The following is a 15,158-nucleotide window of genomic DNA, read 5'->3' on the forward strand; positions in this document are numbered from 1 at the left end:
CATGAAAACCACCGAACGGCTCCACCAGACGGACACGATGGACCCGCAAGTTCCGTACATTTTACCGCCAGCGTATTGCCGACGGGACGGACTGATCAAAGCCGCCACCCGTGTGCATATGTAACCCCCTGCTGTACTCCCAAGACTCTTACCCAGCTTCCAGGCCCGTGTTTCTATTCTAGGCCTGATACCCCGGGAAAATATACTCAGTTCAATTCCATCTCAATCTATCCCCACTGTACTCGCTGCGGGAATGAAATAGAAGCGAGCATGTGACCCACCATTCGAGCAAAAGTTTGGTACACTAACTATCACCTGATGTGTGAAAGCTATGGGTTCCATGGCCACTTTACCCCCGTTGCTCGTATCCATCATTTAACGGTCCCATCTATCCACGCGAAAGTGTCGTACAGGCACAAGAGTTCGGTACTGTCGGCAGTCAGATTCTGTACTACTCGTCACTGCAAAAGAAGCAATTTGAGCAAGGTTCAAGTGCTCTGACATCCGTAAGGTTGGAATCTTGGCATGTGATTGCCATCCAAACAGGAATAATGCCCTGAAGCAGGGTATATGGTGAAAAGACGCTATCGTGCCATATTGGCCTGGACAAGTATGGTGCTTTGGAGAAGGTGTCCGATGGGACGACGCTATCACGTACCTCAGATATTAGTTTCAGCCATACAGATGAGTTACAGTTACTACAGCGGAAACAACTTACAGCTTGGCAATGGATACAATACCTCCTCAGCTGAGCAGAATATCGAGTCCTAGTCCTATGAGAGCAAGTGGGCGTTTTGTTCAGCCGTTTTTCGATATTGCAGGCGGCACTTGGCAGCGGTTATCGTGCTCTGTAGGTTGCTGCTGAATCTCACGAGATTGTTGCTACGGTGCTGACTGCCGCACTCACGGGAAATGAAAGGATGCCGGCTGAAAGGTATATAATCTGGCCCATTTGCCCGTATGATCGTCACTCAGCTTCCACTCCGAGCACATTCTCCCATATCAATACCTCCACCTTTTGTGACACAGAAAGATTATCAATCAAATCACCCAACATGAAGTGGTTCTTGGCTCTCCTTCCTCTCGCGGCAGCAGCGCCTGCCATGCCGACCATCGAGCTTGGTGATGCTCCCCCAGCGGGTTCGGTAGGCTCCCTGCTATACACAAGAGATCAGAGGGTACATAGCTTACACAGGACAGGTCACGATCCGCGGTGTCAGCTATGGAGGAACTGGTTGCCCACAGGGAACCATGAGCTCCCAGATCAGCAGTGACAGGACTGTCGTTACGCTCATCTTCGACTCCTACATTGCTTCAATTGGTCCCGGCATCCCCGTCACTGAGCAGCGCAAGAACTGCCAGCTGAACGTGGACATCCAGTACCCCGGAGGCTTCCAGTACTCCATCCTGTCTGCCGACTACCGCGGTTACTCTGCCATCCAGAAGGGTGTCACCGGCACACTCAAGTCAACTTACTATTTCTCTGGCCAGACTGCTCAGGTAAGTCTACAACATGATGTGAGGTACTAAGAACTAGCTCTAACGCCGTCTCAGACCAGCACCCAATACACATTTGAGGGACCCGCCAACGGCGACTACCTCAAGCATGACACGGCCGATAGCACGTCGGTTGTGTGGTCGCCTTGCGGCACTACTGGTATGCTTAACATCAACTCGCAAGTCCGCCTGACTAGCACCAACTCCAGCGCCACTGGTCTGCTCACCACCGACTCTACTGATCTCAAGTTCACCCAAGTTGTGTACGTGCAGTGGCAGAAGTGCACTGCGTAGATGGCTGATTGCGGTTGATGCAGGCCCAAGAACCTAACAAGCTGGATAAGCGTGAATGGGCCATGGGAGCTGAGCGTTGAAGATCTTGAGTGGAGGAGGTGTCAAGGCGATGATTGGATGATTTGATAGCTTGCTTGTTTATATTTTGATGTCTGTAGTTACTTGAATGAGATGCGCATCTCTCACTACTTTTCTGTACTGCTATATGACCAATTATCTGATTATGTGTGCTAGACATGAAGTAGAAGGTGGTATCAATATGCCAGCGTAGTAGGGTCATGAGACGAAACTAGCCTTTGCCATACTTACTACGTCGGAGAAAGTGGAGATGGGAGGCCGGTCTTGGCATTCAGGGTCGTGGTTGCCCTTTCCGAGACCCCTGTCTGTTTACTGTGGCCGTGCGTCGGACAACAGAAGTTGGGGAGCAGTCCAACACCGTCATTGAGCCCACCAGTCAGCCACACCACCACTCTTTACATACAGCGTGCTGCCCGATATCAGACGCTGTATAACACAACTGTCGTTCCATTTCACATCCCCACGGCGCAACCATGGCCGCTGCGGGCGCGTCCTCCATTTCCGTCACTGTACGAGTCCGCCCTTTTACCATTCGAGAGGCAGCCCAGGTGACGCGCAATGACGACCAAACTCTGTTCCTTGGCGATGGCTCGCTGGCTGGCGTGCCTGCACCAAAAATCCATAAAGGCATCCGGCCTGTGATCAAGGTCATGGATGAAAAGTGCTTGTATGGCAACTCAGGAGTACCACGCCAGTATTTGGCTAACATGGTTTCAGAATATTCGACCCCCCAGAAGACAGCGCTATACATAGATTCGGCCGTTCAACAACCGGGCCTCAAGGCAAGCGAGCAAAGGATCAAACGTTTGCATTCGACCGAGTATTCGACGACACAACTTCCCAGAGCGATGTATACGAAGCCACAACCAAGCCTTTGTTGGATAGTGTTCTTGAGGGATACAATGCAACCGTCTTTGCATATGGTGCTACAGGATGTGGAAAAACGCATACCATCACGTATGTCTATGCCCACCGCTGTTTAACATAGGAGGGGCAGAACTGACCCGTGACCAGTGGAACATCACAGCAGCCCGGGATAATCTTCCTCACTATGCAAGAACTCTTTGAAAAGATTCAAGAAGTGCAGGATGAAAAGGCCACCGAGATTACACTTTCGTACCTAGAGATCTACAACGAGACGATACGTGACTTACTGGTGGAAGGTGGCAGCAAGCATGCCCTGATGCTGCGGGAAGATGCGAACCAAGCAGTTTCTGTAGCTGGCTTGTCAAGCCACAGGCCGCAAAATGTTGGTGAAGTTGAATTTTTGTGAATCGCCCCCAATTGCTGACAAGATGTAGGTTCAAGAAGTCATGGATATGATTGTTCGCGGCAACGAATACCGAACCATGTCTCCTACCGAAGCCAATGCTACCTCGTCCCGATCTCACGCTGTTCTCCAAATCAACGTCTCGTCTAAAGACCGGAACGCCTCCGTCAACGAGCCCCACACAATGGCTACGCTCAGTATCATCGATTTGGCCGGAAGTGAGCGAGCTAGCGCTACCAAGAACCGTGGAGAGCGACTGACTGAGGGTGCCAACATCAACAAGTCTCTTCTCGCATTGGGAAGCTGTATCAACGCCCTGTGCGACCCGCGAAAACGCAACCACATTCCGTATCGTAATTCAAAGCTCACCCGATTGCTCAAGTTCTCACTCGGAGGCAACTGCCGCACTGTTATGATTGTTTGTGTCAGCCCGTCAAGCGCCCATTACGATGAGACACAAAACACATTGCGCTATGCCAACCGCGCGAAGAACATCCAGACCAAGGTCACCAAGAACGTATACAACGTCAATCGCCACGTCAAAGACTACCTAGTCAAGATTGATGAGCAAAGACATTTGATTGAAGAATTGATGAAGAAGCAAAAGGATTTTGAGGGTAGTGCATTCATCAAATACCAAAAGCACAGTGAGAAGAAGGACGGTATTCTACGAGATGCTATCATACGTCTACGTCAAGCATATGCGGATTCGGAGCCCGACCGTCGAGAACGATTCAATATGTACAAAACACTGAAGCAAGCTGAAAAACGCATCTCGCTCATCTCTTCGTGGATTGCAGCATTCGACAACGTCAGAGATATTAGGGAAAACGAAGAGATGCCATCGCAAATCACTGCGATGAGGGACACTGCGGTCGGGATTTCAGCCGAGCTTGAGCAAACGAGACAACATTGCCACCGCCGTTTGGAGCGCACCAGTTGGATAAGTAAGATGGACACTGCCCTCCAAGTAGGACTGAGAGGTCTAGCAGAGGTGGACAACAACGCCGATGGCCGTGACGCTGCCAATCTGACACGAGAATACGAACTCCTCAAGTCGAATGCAGACCGCGAACTTTTCAATGCTCTGCTTGACCAAGAACGAGGCGGTGATGCTGCCATTGTCCAAGTGCTTGTCCAAGCGCACATTGAAACTGTTGCAATTCTGAACCAGATCACTCAAATGGACGAAGCCGACGCAGTCGCCGCCGCACGCAAGTTACTAACCAAGATCATGAACGCGTGTACAACCGCCACTTCACAAGCTATTCGTCCAGATGGCGGCTTGTCAGTCGCTGGATTCTCTGAATCAAACTACAAGGGCACGCCGAAGCGAAAGAAGCCTATCAACATCATAGAACCCTCTCCAATGCGTCCATTGGCCTTACCCACACTGGCTGATGCATCCCATCTCACTGCATCGCCCGCAAAAGCGTCGCCACGCCGAAAGAAGCTCATGAGTGGGGTGAAGAAGGGCATCCAGTTTTCTCCCATGAAGAAGAAGTCACCCTCGAAGATTAAGCGAGGAGTGCGGTGGAGAGACGATACTGAGAACGGCACGCTTGCGGAGTTCCAAAAGACACCTGAGCATGTTGAAGGTACCCCAACTACCACCTCAATCGACGTGCCGCAGCCAAACTTCACCGCTCCCGCTCCCGCCCCCGCACCAAGACTAGATGGAAGCGGCTCTTCGCCCATACCCACGCCGCCAAGGGCATCTGTGGATCTCAAAGGCGCATCGCGATTCGCGGTTGGCGCCCTTTCGAAACGGCCCGATGGTTCGCCTACCTCCCGCATCCCCGCCCTATACACCTCGGATTCTGATAGCGCGTCTCCTCTACGCGAGATTGCCAGCAATCCGCGTGGTTCTGGGCTGAGCCACGTACAGAGTGCATCTTCCCATGCTGCGGCCGAGGCAGATAGTGGTAACTCCAGCTCTGAAGGAGAAAAATGGACAGCATCAGATGCACGCAAGATTAGCCACGCAATTAGGCGGCGCTCTTCTACCAATGCCGGCTCCGTACCAATCAGCCGCGCTCATCGGCGCCGCAGCCCAACGGCAGCGACCATTGGAAGTCCGCCTGGCGAGAACTCACTTTTATCTGCGGGTGCAGCACGCCGAATGGTCAAATCCAACCACGACGCTGACTGGAAACACAGCGTACTCAGTCCACGAGTCACACCCATCATGAAAGGTGCCGCGAGACGTACTACCGTGGCTAATGGTGACGACCGACCACGGGAGGCGCCGGCAAGCCTGAGTTCGCGAGCACCTGTTCGCATTACCAGTGGCTCTTCTGCGAGAGGTACCAGCCTAATGCCTAACTCTAAGGGCGTTTGGCGTTGATTGCTTTCTTCCTGGAGAGAAAATCACCCAAGTATTCAGAGAATGCATTATTAGGGGGTTGATGCTTCTTCTATGAGACTGTAAAGTCTCATATTTGTTTCTTTTCAATTGCATATCTCTCAACTTTACGTTACCCTTTTCCCTGTCAAACTCTCACGTCTCAAGCATGAAAATTCACATTTAGAAGTATCAACGACACGGTTAGCCGGCTGGGTTGGCGTTTGTATACCATCTTCCTGCCCATGGCAGCGATGCGGATTCGTTGGCTGTTTTGTTAAACTGCATTTTGGGCTGAATGGCAATGCACTGGGCATATCTTACTCGTTTTTGGGTTTTCTTCGGTGTCTCTGTCTTGGTCAAATCATAGGCTGTTCTTGCATCAGTCCCGTCAGCAGCATTTTTCTTTTAATGTCTATGCCATTCTGTTTTCCATAACTGTTTCTGTAACGCTGTGATGAAAGTAGAGTTGTATCGACCGTGTTTCCACATGACATCATGTCTCATTATGAATGGCAATAAAAACGAACCTGCCTCTCGGTCGACCAATGAAGTCGGAAATAAGATCGCCCAGCACTGAAGGTCTAAAGCCCGCGTGAAGCCTTAATTGCTGCTAATAGTCACATTTTACTCAAAATGTACTTTGTCAAAGTAAGTACAGACTTATAGTTTATTTATCTTATGGTATTGTTCTTTAAAAGAATACTATAGTGGTGCTAATTTTTCGTAGTAAAGGTAGCTTTAAGGTTTCCGATATCACCCGATCAACCGAAAGCTTGCTCTATGTAGAGGTACTCTTCGGCCAATTTCGGCGCAGTCGGTTAGTAGCTGCTCTAACATCATGACCTCGGAATCGTCCTAGTGCAATTCCACTTTCTCTCAATGACCCCGCACACATGATTGTCGAACTTTTGGGCCTATTGGACGCGCGCTAACTGACGTGGCAACGGGCGAGAAACGGACGAAAGACCTGGGAAAGCACAAGATGCTTATTAATACTATATGTTCTTGCACTTCAACATACTAATATGAAATAACATTTGCCTCATTGTCTTACCACTTTTACCAACCGCATCGTTCCAGTATCAGTGACACAAGATTCAAATACACATTTCTTGAACCAGCTAAGAAATCACATCTTTTCGGACCTAGAATCCATTGTATCGTTAGAGGAAGGAAGAGATATCAACCTAGGTCGGACAAGAATGAAGGAAGCTCAGGTTTCTAAAGGCGTGGTGGTTGTGATCAAGGATGTTGAGATTCCAAAGCCGGGTCCCAAGCAAGTCGTTATCAAGGTCGTAGTGAGTGGAACTAATCCCAAGGACTGGTAAGCTCTCTCTCTCTCTCTTCATCGTTTATGCCATCCCTACGAACCTCTCTGGTCTCCAAGATATTGCTCAATCTAACACAGGGACCAACAAACAGGAAACTCGTTGAATATGGCATGAAATGTGATCCCAACACAGGCGACGACATCGCCGGCTATGTGCATAGCGTCGGCTCCGAAGTTTACGAGTTTAAGCCAGGAGACCGCGTCGCTTCCTTCCACGAAATGATGACTCCTGGCGGCAGCTTCGCAGAGTACGCCGTGGGCTGGCAACACACGACCTTCCACATTCCCACATCCGTCTCTTTCGAAGAAGCAGCCACAATCCCCCTGGCCGCTATGACATCAGCAATCGGCCTACAGTTGCGACTCGGCCTCTCCAACCCATGGACTCCCGTGCCAGACGGCAAAAAACTGCCCCTCGTCGTATATGGCGGTGCCAGCGCCGTCGGCGCCTTCGCCATTAAAATCGCCCGCAAAGCGAATATCCACCCCATCATCACCGTCGCAGGCCGCGGTACATCTTATGTGGAAACGCTACTAGACCGGTCCAAGGGCGACATAGTCATCGATTACCGCGACGGCGACGAAGCCGTCATAAAGAAGATCCGAGATGCGCTCCAAGGAGAAAAATTAAGCCACGCTTTCGATGCCATAAGCGAAGGCAGCTCGTATGATAACATTACAAAGATAATTGACGCTCATGGCACAATTGGGGTCGTCCTGCCTATTCATGAGCAGAAGAGTGTACCGGACACTGTGACGCCGGCGATGACGAATGTGGGGTCGGCGCATGGCGAGGATGCGGATTTCGCGCATGTCATGTTTAGGTGGATGGCGAGGGGGTTGCAGGAAGGGTGGTTTAGTGGACACCCGTTTGAGGTTGTCCCGGGGGGTCTGCAGGGTGTACAGACGGGGTTGAAGAATTTGAAAGAGGGGAAGGCGAGTGCGGTTAAGTATGTTTATAAGATTGGGGAGGAGTGAGGTTTAAGTGATGGTGAGAAAGAACTTTTGAGTATGGTACATTTCTTGCGTGAAAATCCATGGAGAGACGATTATCATTCTTTTATTTTTTTTGGTTACAGCGATAGGATTTGATTGATTCAAAATGGTGACGTGGAAGTGTCTATACGTTACCATTGCAACTTTCAATTTCTACACGTTTTCTTTGATAAAAAAAGAGACTTGATAGCCTTTGGATACAGCAATGTGCAGTTGGCATCTTGGTTTCAGCCCCTAAAGTATGTAAGTCTACTATACTCAACGCTGAAGACGATCAATTTACGCTAACATTTCACTACACTTTTATTACACCGATTCCTAGTTCGTAACACGAATACTATACTTCCCACCCGCCAACTCAAACACCGCCTGCCCATCCTCAACCACATACTCTTCCCTCCTCAAAACAACCTCATTAACCACAACCTCCCCGCCCTCCCCCTCAACCGGCAACCTCACCACCCCCCTCGTTCCCCCCGGCGTCTCAACCACTAAACTATATCCCCCCTCTCCCCTCTCCCACTTTACTCTAAACCCGCCCAACCCGGTCGTAAACCCCGCCTCGGCCCTCTTCAAATCCCCAAACCCCGGCTGAACCTCCCACCTCCTGCCCGCAGGCTCCGTAACCCTAATCCCCGCCACCCACTCCGTCATGGCGCTCGTCGGCCCAGAACTCCACCCATGACTGTGACTCACGTAACTCGCATCATTTCCATACCCTCTCTCAGCACGATACCCAAACGTGCCATCGACTCTATACCCCTCGATGACGGTGCTACCATACGTGCCGTTCAGATTCTTAGCGTACCAGCCCCAACTTCGACGTATGAGGTCGAAGGCGCGGTCTGCGCGGCGGGCTTTGAAGTGGGCTTGGATTTCGAAGCCGGAGATGAAGGGGGAGATGTTGCCGGGCAGTTCGGGGGGTTGGGCGCCGAGCGGGGTCCAGTTTTGGGTCAAGGCGGTGGAGAGGGAGAGGGCGGTTGAGGAGTTTGAGGGGATGAGGGAGAAGAGGAGGGCGAGGCTGTTGGCGTCTTGGGAGTAGAGAGAGGTGAGTGTTGCATTGTCGCGGAAGGCGCCGTGGGAGGGGTCGAAGGAGTGGGTCAGGAGGGCGGTTTGGAGGGAGGTGGCGCGGATGCGCCATGTGGAGGCTAGAGAGGTGGTGTCGTTGAGCCAGGTTGCGAGGAGGGCACTGGTTTGGAGGGTGTGGAAGAGGAGGACGTTTGCGGCTGTGTTGTTGGAGCCGGTATTCCAGCGGCCCCAGTCGCGGGTGCCGGTTTGATTGAGGAGGCCCGACGAGTCTACTTTGGCGTAGATGTAGTCGACAGCTTTGAGGTACTTGGGCCAGTTCTTCAGAACAAAGTCTGCGTCGCCCGTGTACAGCATGTAGTTGTACGTCCCGATCAGCGTCCACATGTGGTAGGTATCGCTCTTCTGCTGCAAGAGCGGAGGCCCAGATTCCGGCAACGATCCATCAGCATTCTGATAATCAAACATAACCTGCAACGCATTCCTCACACTCTCCATATCCCCCGTGCTCACAAACGCAGACGGCACCGCAATCCCCATATCCCCCGGCCAAACCGCGCGATCTCTCTTGGCCCCATCAACCAAGATACTCGACCCAGGTCCCAGCGTCCCGTTATTTGCCCACCCCTTCGCCAGCATGGGAACCCATCGCCCGGTATTTGGGGGTACAGCATTCGTCTGCAGCGTATACGCACCGCCATACCAAATAGCATTAAGCCACGAGTCATCGCAGTAAAAGTACCCCTGGTACGCCCGTAAGTTTGACCACGTAGGTTGGAAACTCAGTTCCAGCTGCGCATCTGTCAACACAACATGCGTCCCCGCATCTGTAAGCAGATACACGGTCATGTATTTGAACCCGCCTCTCAGCACCTCATCCGGCATCGTATACGCCCCGGGTCCCGCACCGGAAATGTTGAAAAACAGCGCTCCATCTCCTCCTGAGAATTTCCCGTTGGATGAATCAGACGTATAGCCGACCCAGTTCAGTGCCTCGGAGAATGCGATGCCAATGGTGCCTGTTCCGTTGCTGGTATAGGTAAGCGTTGCAATACCGCCGACTTCGAGGCCAAAGTCGAACACGACAGTCGTGCCGTTGCCGCGGAGAGTGGCGGTACGCGGGTAGCTTGCTGGACGCCGGTCGCGAAGTGTGAAGACGGAGCGAGGGCGCACAGTGCGGTTGCGAGGTGCATAGATGAGTTGGTCCCAGGGGCCTTTTGAGTGGCAATGTTAGGAAAAAAGACCAAGCTTGAAGCGAAAATGGGAATTCTTGGGGTCAAGACAGAGAAGAAAAGGTTTTACGGACCGGAGAATGCGGCTTCAGTTGGTCCTGTGCAGATGGTATCTCGCCAACATCCTGCTGCTAGAATGTCCAATGGGAATAGTAAGAGTGCAATGATTGACCACACTAACTTTGACATATCCATGGTGCTCGAGATGGACCTGTGGGCTATTGGCGATTCAATCGCATAGTTCGCGACTCCAATTGTACATACGTCCCAGGACACTATATATCACTCGGCATGCAATATGCCGAGCGGGCACACCGGGCCGGGAACAAGTGATATGCATGTAAGAAGATCAGCAATGCGGGGGAACGAGGTACAGAGACGCCACAGTAAGACAAAGGATCGTGCCTTGCATCTGAATGACTAAACGTATTGCATTCTTTCGTATCAACAAAGCTGTAGTTTTTGCCTTGATAGACTCACGCCAGAGAAACCCGACTATCATTCCAACACCATCATCTCACGCCTACAACTTCCACTTGATCTCACCCGCAAGAATCTCCTGCCTCCTCCTAACATCCACATCCCTCGGCCCCTCCTTCTTGAACTTCGCAGTGATAACCCACTCGCCAATCCCCCTCCTCCCCTGGCCTTGCTCTTCCACTTCTTTGCCCGGCCGATCCAAAACAAGCACAGCCGTGCTCTTATCCACGCCACCAATACCATCCTGCTCGCTCTCACCATACTCGCCCTTGCCCAAGACAATAGGCGAGATGCAAGCTTCCGCGAACGGAACCTCAGGCTGGCCATTGTAGAAGCGCGGCTTCTGCAGGAAATCAAGGAGCCTGTCGCGCTCGGCCTGGAGTTCGGATACAGAAGGGGTGGGTGAAGATGACGAAGTTACGGTTGCAGCTAGGTACGGGGACAGGATGAATGTGAGGAAGAATTGTGGGGGAAACAGGATGATTCTGTTTTGTCGCGCGAGATCTATCCATTTGTTTGGCGGCAAGAAGCGTGCGGCCGTGTGTTCGATGCCGCCGTCGTGCCTGGGTTTTGGGATGATGACTTCGGCCTCTTCCTCCAGGCCCGAAGAAGGTGGCGTGCCCCCGGGAGCAGCGTGCTTGGTTGGTGATGCGGAGCCAAGAGGGAGTAGGTAAATGTACATTTGTGTAGTAAAGCGCTTGGGCAGGCTCTCTGGTGTTACTGCTGGCGTAACCCAGCGGGTAAAGGGAATTAGCGATTCAGTGTCGGGTACGGCTCCCCATTTTTCCAACAAGTCTCCAAACTTGATTTCTCCGTTATGAACGGCTTTTCTTCCTTGCTCTCTTTCCTCGTCGCTGATTTCGGTGAATAATTTACCAGTTTTCTTGCTCTTGGCTAGGATGATACCGCATTCTTCAAATGTCTCACGGATGGCTGCCATGCGATATGCGGGTCCATCTCGATGCCTGTCGGGATGGTCTGGACCAGGCATCTCACCATCGTGGGTCTTTGAGACTGCGCCACCAGGGAAGACATGTGCAGAGGCAAATGTAGAAGCCTTGGACACGCGATGAAGCAGCAAGATTTGATTTGTTGGTGATATTAAGAGTACGCTGGATATTGTTAGCATGTGTCGTGTAACAAGTTCTGCTGGTTTAAGATCAGTCTAATTTGGAGTACGACATACCTTGCGCTTGGCCTGGGAACAACAGGCGTCTTGGCCGGCTTCTTAGGCGACTGATGGTCTGGTTTTATAGACATGTTGCACTTCTGGAGTCCAAGTATCCCTTGCTGGTGAAGGGATAAGCTCGTTGGCAACGCAAGCAAGGGTCGTACGCGGTGCTGCAGTCGAAGAGTTGAGGATGAGCGAACAGCTGAGCGTGTCGAATTCTGAAAACGCGAAAGTGAGAATTGAGCTTTGCTCTTGAGTGAGATTGAATTTGTCTTGAGCATATCTAGCAAAGAGAGGGCGTAGCCAATACGTGAGGTGTCGTCTGGTATGACACGGGAAGATGCCGAGGTTAAACCTAGCGCGGTGAGGGACGCGGGTCAAGACGTTGTGGGGAAATTTGCGGCAGCATCACCCTCTGCCAGCTGAAGATCCAATTCATACGTTGAAAATGAACAGAGTTCGTGGTATCATTGCTTTTTGGCCTATCCATTGCTCCAATACCATATAATCATCAGTCATCTTTGCATGTCGCGTGTCTAACAATGAGAGAATCCTTCCTATAGCCCAACAGCAACCCACTAAACGCCCTCCCAATGCATTGAATCACTTTTGTCCCTCAACCGCCTAAGAGTAAAGCTTCTTGTCGAAGCTGTGCAATCCGTGGACGTTACCTTCAGCCTGCGCGCTGGCAGTTCGCAATTCGAACCTGACAGTTCCGTTTGAGACACCTTCGTGGAGCTCCGTAAGGCTCTTGACACCAATGTCCTGCAGAGAATGCTGAACACCAGCCATGAGGTAGGGAACGAACTTGGTGATGGAGCCACGGTCCTGGACAGATCCAGAGACACCCTGAGCGACCAAGACACGGTCGCCCTCGGAGAAGTAGCGCGCAGTACCGGCGTTGCTGGCCTTGGAGTCTTGAGCGCCGCCTCCGGCCTTCTTGTCCTCCATAGCAGCGATACTACCCATGCCACGGTAGGCCTTGACGAGCTGGCCGTCGCGGCTGACAAAGTACTCTCCGGGAGATTCGGTGGTACCGGCGAGAAGACCGCCCATCATGACAGTGGATGCGCCCATGGCAAGACCTTTGACGATGTGTCCAACGTTCTGAATACCACCATCGGCAATGCAGGGTACGCCGAATCGTCGAGCGAAAGATGTGACGTTGTAGACGGAAGTGGCTTGCGGTCTTCCAACAGCCATGACTTCTTGGGTAATACAGGCGCTTCCACTGCCCATACCGATGCGCAGACCGTCAGCGCCGGCAGCGATAAGCGCAGCGGCTTGTTCGCGGGTGACAACATTGCCTCCAATGACGTCAAGCTGGGGGTACTTCTCCTTGACGTACTTGATCATCTCGATCTGGTACATGCTGTTACCCTGGCTGCTGTCAAGGATGACAATATCGAGACCGGCATCTACAAGCTTTTGCAGACGGATCTTGTCCTCTGGTCGGGTACCAATGGCAGCGGCAGCGATCAACTGCTTGGAGTGGGGGAGCTTGGAAGCGAGGGGGAAGTTGAGGTTCTTCATCAAATCGGAGCGCGACAACAGCGCGATGAGGTTGAAGTTCTCATCGACAATGGGAAGCTTGCCCTTCTTGGACTTGTTAAGGATGTCGTTGGCCTCCTTGAGCTCGACGCCGTGGCGGGCGGTAACGAGGTCGGTCGACATGACCGCAGTGACGGGGTCGTCGAGCTTGTCATGGAACTGAATGTCGCGGGGTGTGATGATACCAACAAGCTTGGAGCGTAGGGTGCCATTCTCTACAGCCATTGTTAGCAATTGCGCATTGCGAGATTTGGGGGGAAAAATGGCAGATTTGAAGCATTTCAGGGACATTTTCTCCACAGCACGACGGAATCGTTGCGGATGAACGAAAGTTAAAAATTGAAAAGGTAATCATCACGATGCAGGGGGGTGTAGAAGGAGTGTGTGTCTGACTTACCAGTAACTGGGAAGCCACCGAATCCCCACTTCTCCTTGAGAGCCTTTGCCTGTCCGACGGTAGTGGTGGGCGAAATGACGACAGGGTCCAAGATGAAGCCGTTCTCGAAGCGCTTGACCTTGCGCACCATCTCAGCCTGGTCCTCCTGGGAGCAGTTGTGGTGGATGACACCGAGACCTCCGAGGAGGGCAATGTGGATCGCCATGTTGTGCTCGGTGACCGTGTCCATGGGGGAAGAGACAAAAGGAGTCTTCAGGGAGATGCGCTTCGTGATTGGGGTATCAAGGGCAACTTCGGCCGCGGCGAAGCCTGTGGCCCTGTTAGGATGCTGCGATGACATGGCCAGAGTGCCAAAAAAAAGTTTGTGGTAGGCAGGGTAGGCCTGGGATAGCAAAATTGCGAGGCAAACGCACCAATGTAACCGGGAAGCATGAGAAAGTCATTGTAGGTCAGACCACCGTTCTTCTTGGAGTCGATGAGGGTCTTGACATCAATGCCATCATGCTCAGGGTACTCGTTCTTGAGGATCTCAAGCGCCTTGGTGTGGTCCAGGGCGTCGACGGTGGTGTTGGTCATGGCGTCGCCGTTTGAGATGGGCATGACGTGAAAATAAAAGAAAACGCTTGTCGAGGAACAGACAAGGGCAGTTGGGGGTATCACTGAAAGAAAACAGACCGTGGTTCTTTGAGCAAAGACAGCGGCCGGGGAAAGTTGCAAGCTTTCCCAAGAGAAAAAAAAAGTGTGAGAATGACGGCGGAGAAAGAATTTCAGTGGGCGCGAATGCCAAGGCCGAGTCCGGTTCAGGTGACCCCGCCTTTTAGCGTGTCGGCGGGCGCGTCGCAGGAGAAGGGCATCTTTGGCGTCGAGAGCAGCGCGACGGGCTGCGACCAGGATGGAGCGAGTTGGGCCACAAGGGCGAGAAGATGGCGACGTGGGCGAATTTATCTCAGGCCGTCTCAAGCGACGCTAGACGACGTGCGCTGGGACGCATTGGCTCCCCGTGCAAGAGGCGCTGTGCAAAGAGCGGTGTCGGCCCTCTGTGCAGAGACGGCGCAGACGAGACAGCCGCTGGCTTGTTGCGCGCAATGAGGAGGCATCGAGACACGACAAGGCCACCAGGGCGCCGAGGGCTGGCGAGCGCTAACACGTTGCTTTGCCAGAACCCCCCGTTGGGATCGGACGAGAATGGGGGTGACGTGACGGGCGGGTCGAGAAGCGTTCTGGTCGGCTGGCCGCGGTTGGCTCGACAACACACACTCGCAGCCCGAGTAAACATGGGCCCGAAAGCTTGGACTCAACCACACGTCCATTTGCAGTCTCAACGCCGGAGTCTTCATCCTGCGATACCCCGTTGCCCGCCCTTCTTTACCCTCGTTGCCCGTGCAGACTCGACTTGCGCGCCTGGTCGCAGGGCTGAATCCGCTTCCTTTGGGCTGTGTGCGCTCTTTTCGTTTGCCCGGCAGTCGCCTCCACCACCATCAATCTCTTC

General features: G+C 52.5%; 4 protein-coding genes across 4 annotated transcripts; 2 read left to right on the plus strand and 2 right to left on the minus strand.

Annotated features, from left to right (window-relative positions):
* Nucleotides 1-1,055: 1,055 nt before the first annotated feature.
* On the plus strand, nt 1,056-5,549 carry PSV08DRAFT_384290 (kinesin motor domain-containing protein; the record flags this gene model as incomplete). Its single annotated transcript, XM_066093431.1, has 6 exons — nt 1,056-1,145; nt 1,201-1,500; nt 1,555-1,760; nt 2,587-2,826; nt 2,884-3,118; nt 3,171-5,549. The coding sequence occupies 6 exons, from the start codon at nt 1,056-1,058 to the stop codon at nt 5,484-5,486; spliced, it is 3,387 nt and encodes a 1,128-aa protein (XP_065949796.1). The 3' UTR covers nt 5,487-5,549.
* A 992-nt stretch (nt 5,550-6,541) lies between these two features.
* Nucleotides 6,542-8,094, plus strand: PSV08DRAFT_195131 (chaperonin 10-like protein). Its single transcript, XM_014229010.2, has 2 exons — nt 6,542-6,810; nt 6,909-8,094. The coding sequence occupies exons 1-2, from the start codon at nt 6,689-6,691 to the stop codon at nt 7,792-7,794; spliced, it is 1,008 nt and encodes a 335-aa protein (XP_014084485.1). The 5' UTR covers nt 6,542-6,688; the 3' UTR covers nt 7,795-8,094.
* A 36-nt stretch (nt 8,095-8,130) lies between these two features.
* On the minus strand, nt 8,131-11,810 carry PSV08DRAFT_368205 (glycoside hydrolase family 78 protein; the record flags this gene model as incomplete). Its single annotated transcript, XM_014229008.2, has 3 exons — nt 8,131-10,052; nt 10,617-11,662; nt 11,737-11,810. The coding sequence occupies 3 exons, from the start codon at nt 11,808-11,810 to the stop codon at nt 8,131-8,133; spliced, it is 3,042 nt and encodes a 1,013-aa protein (XP_014084483.2).
* Nucleotides 11,811-12,157: 347 nt separating this feature from the next.
* On the minus strand, nt 12,158-14,393 carry PSV08DRAFT_266775 (IMP dehydrogenase/GMP reductase). Its single transcript, XM_014229007.2, has 3 exons — nt 14,083-14,393; nt 13,670-13,978; nt 12,158-13,487 (listed from the first exon to the last, which is right to left on the minus strand). Exons 1-3 carry the CDS (start codon nt 14,267-14,269, stop codon nt 12,346-12,348), a joined length of 1,638 nt encoding a protein of 545 aa, XP_014084482.1. The 5' UTR covers nt 14,270-14,393; the 3' UTR covers nt 12,158-12,345.
* Between the last annotated feature and the right edge of the window lie 765 nt (nt 14,394-15,158).

Source organism: Bipolaris maydis (assembly GCF_028858645.1).
Source record: "Bipolaris maydis strain C4 unplaced genomic scaffold PSV08scaffold_2, whole genome shotgun sequence".
Classification (NCBI taxonomy): domain Eukaryota; kingdom Fungi; phylum Ascomycota; class Dothideomycetes; order Pleosporales; family Pleosporaceae; genus Bipolaris; species Bipolaris maydis.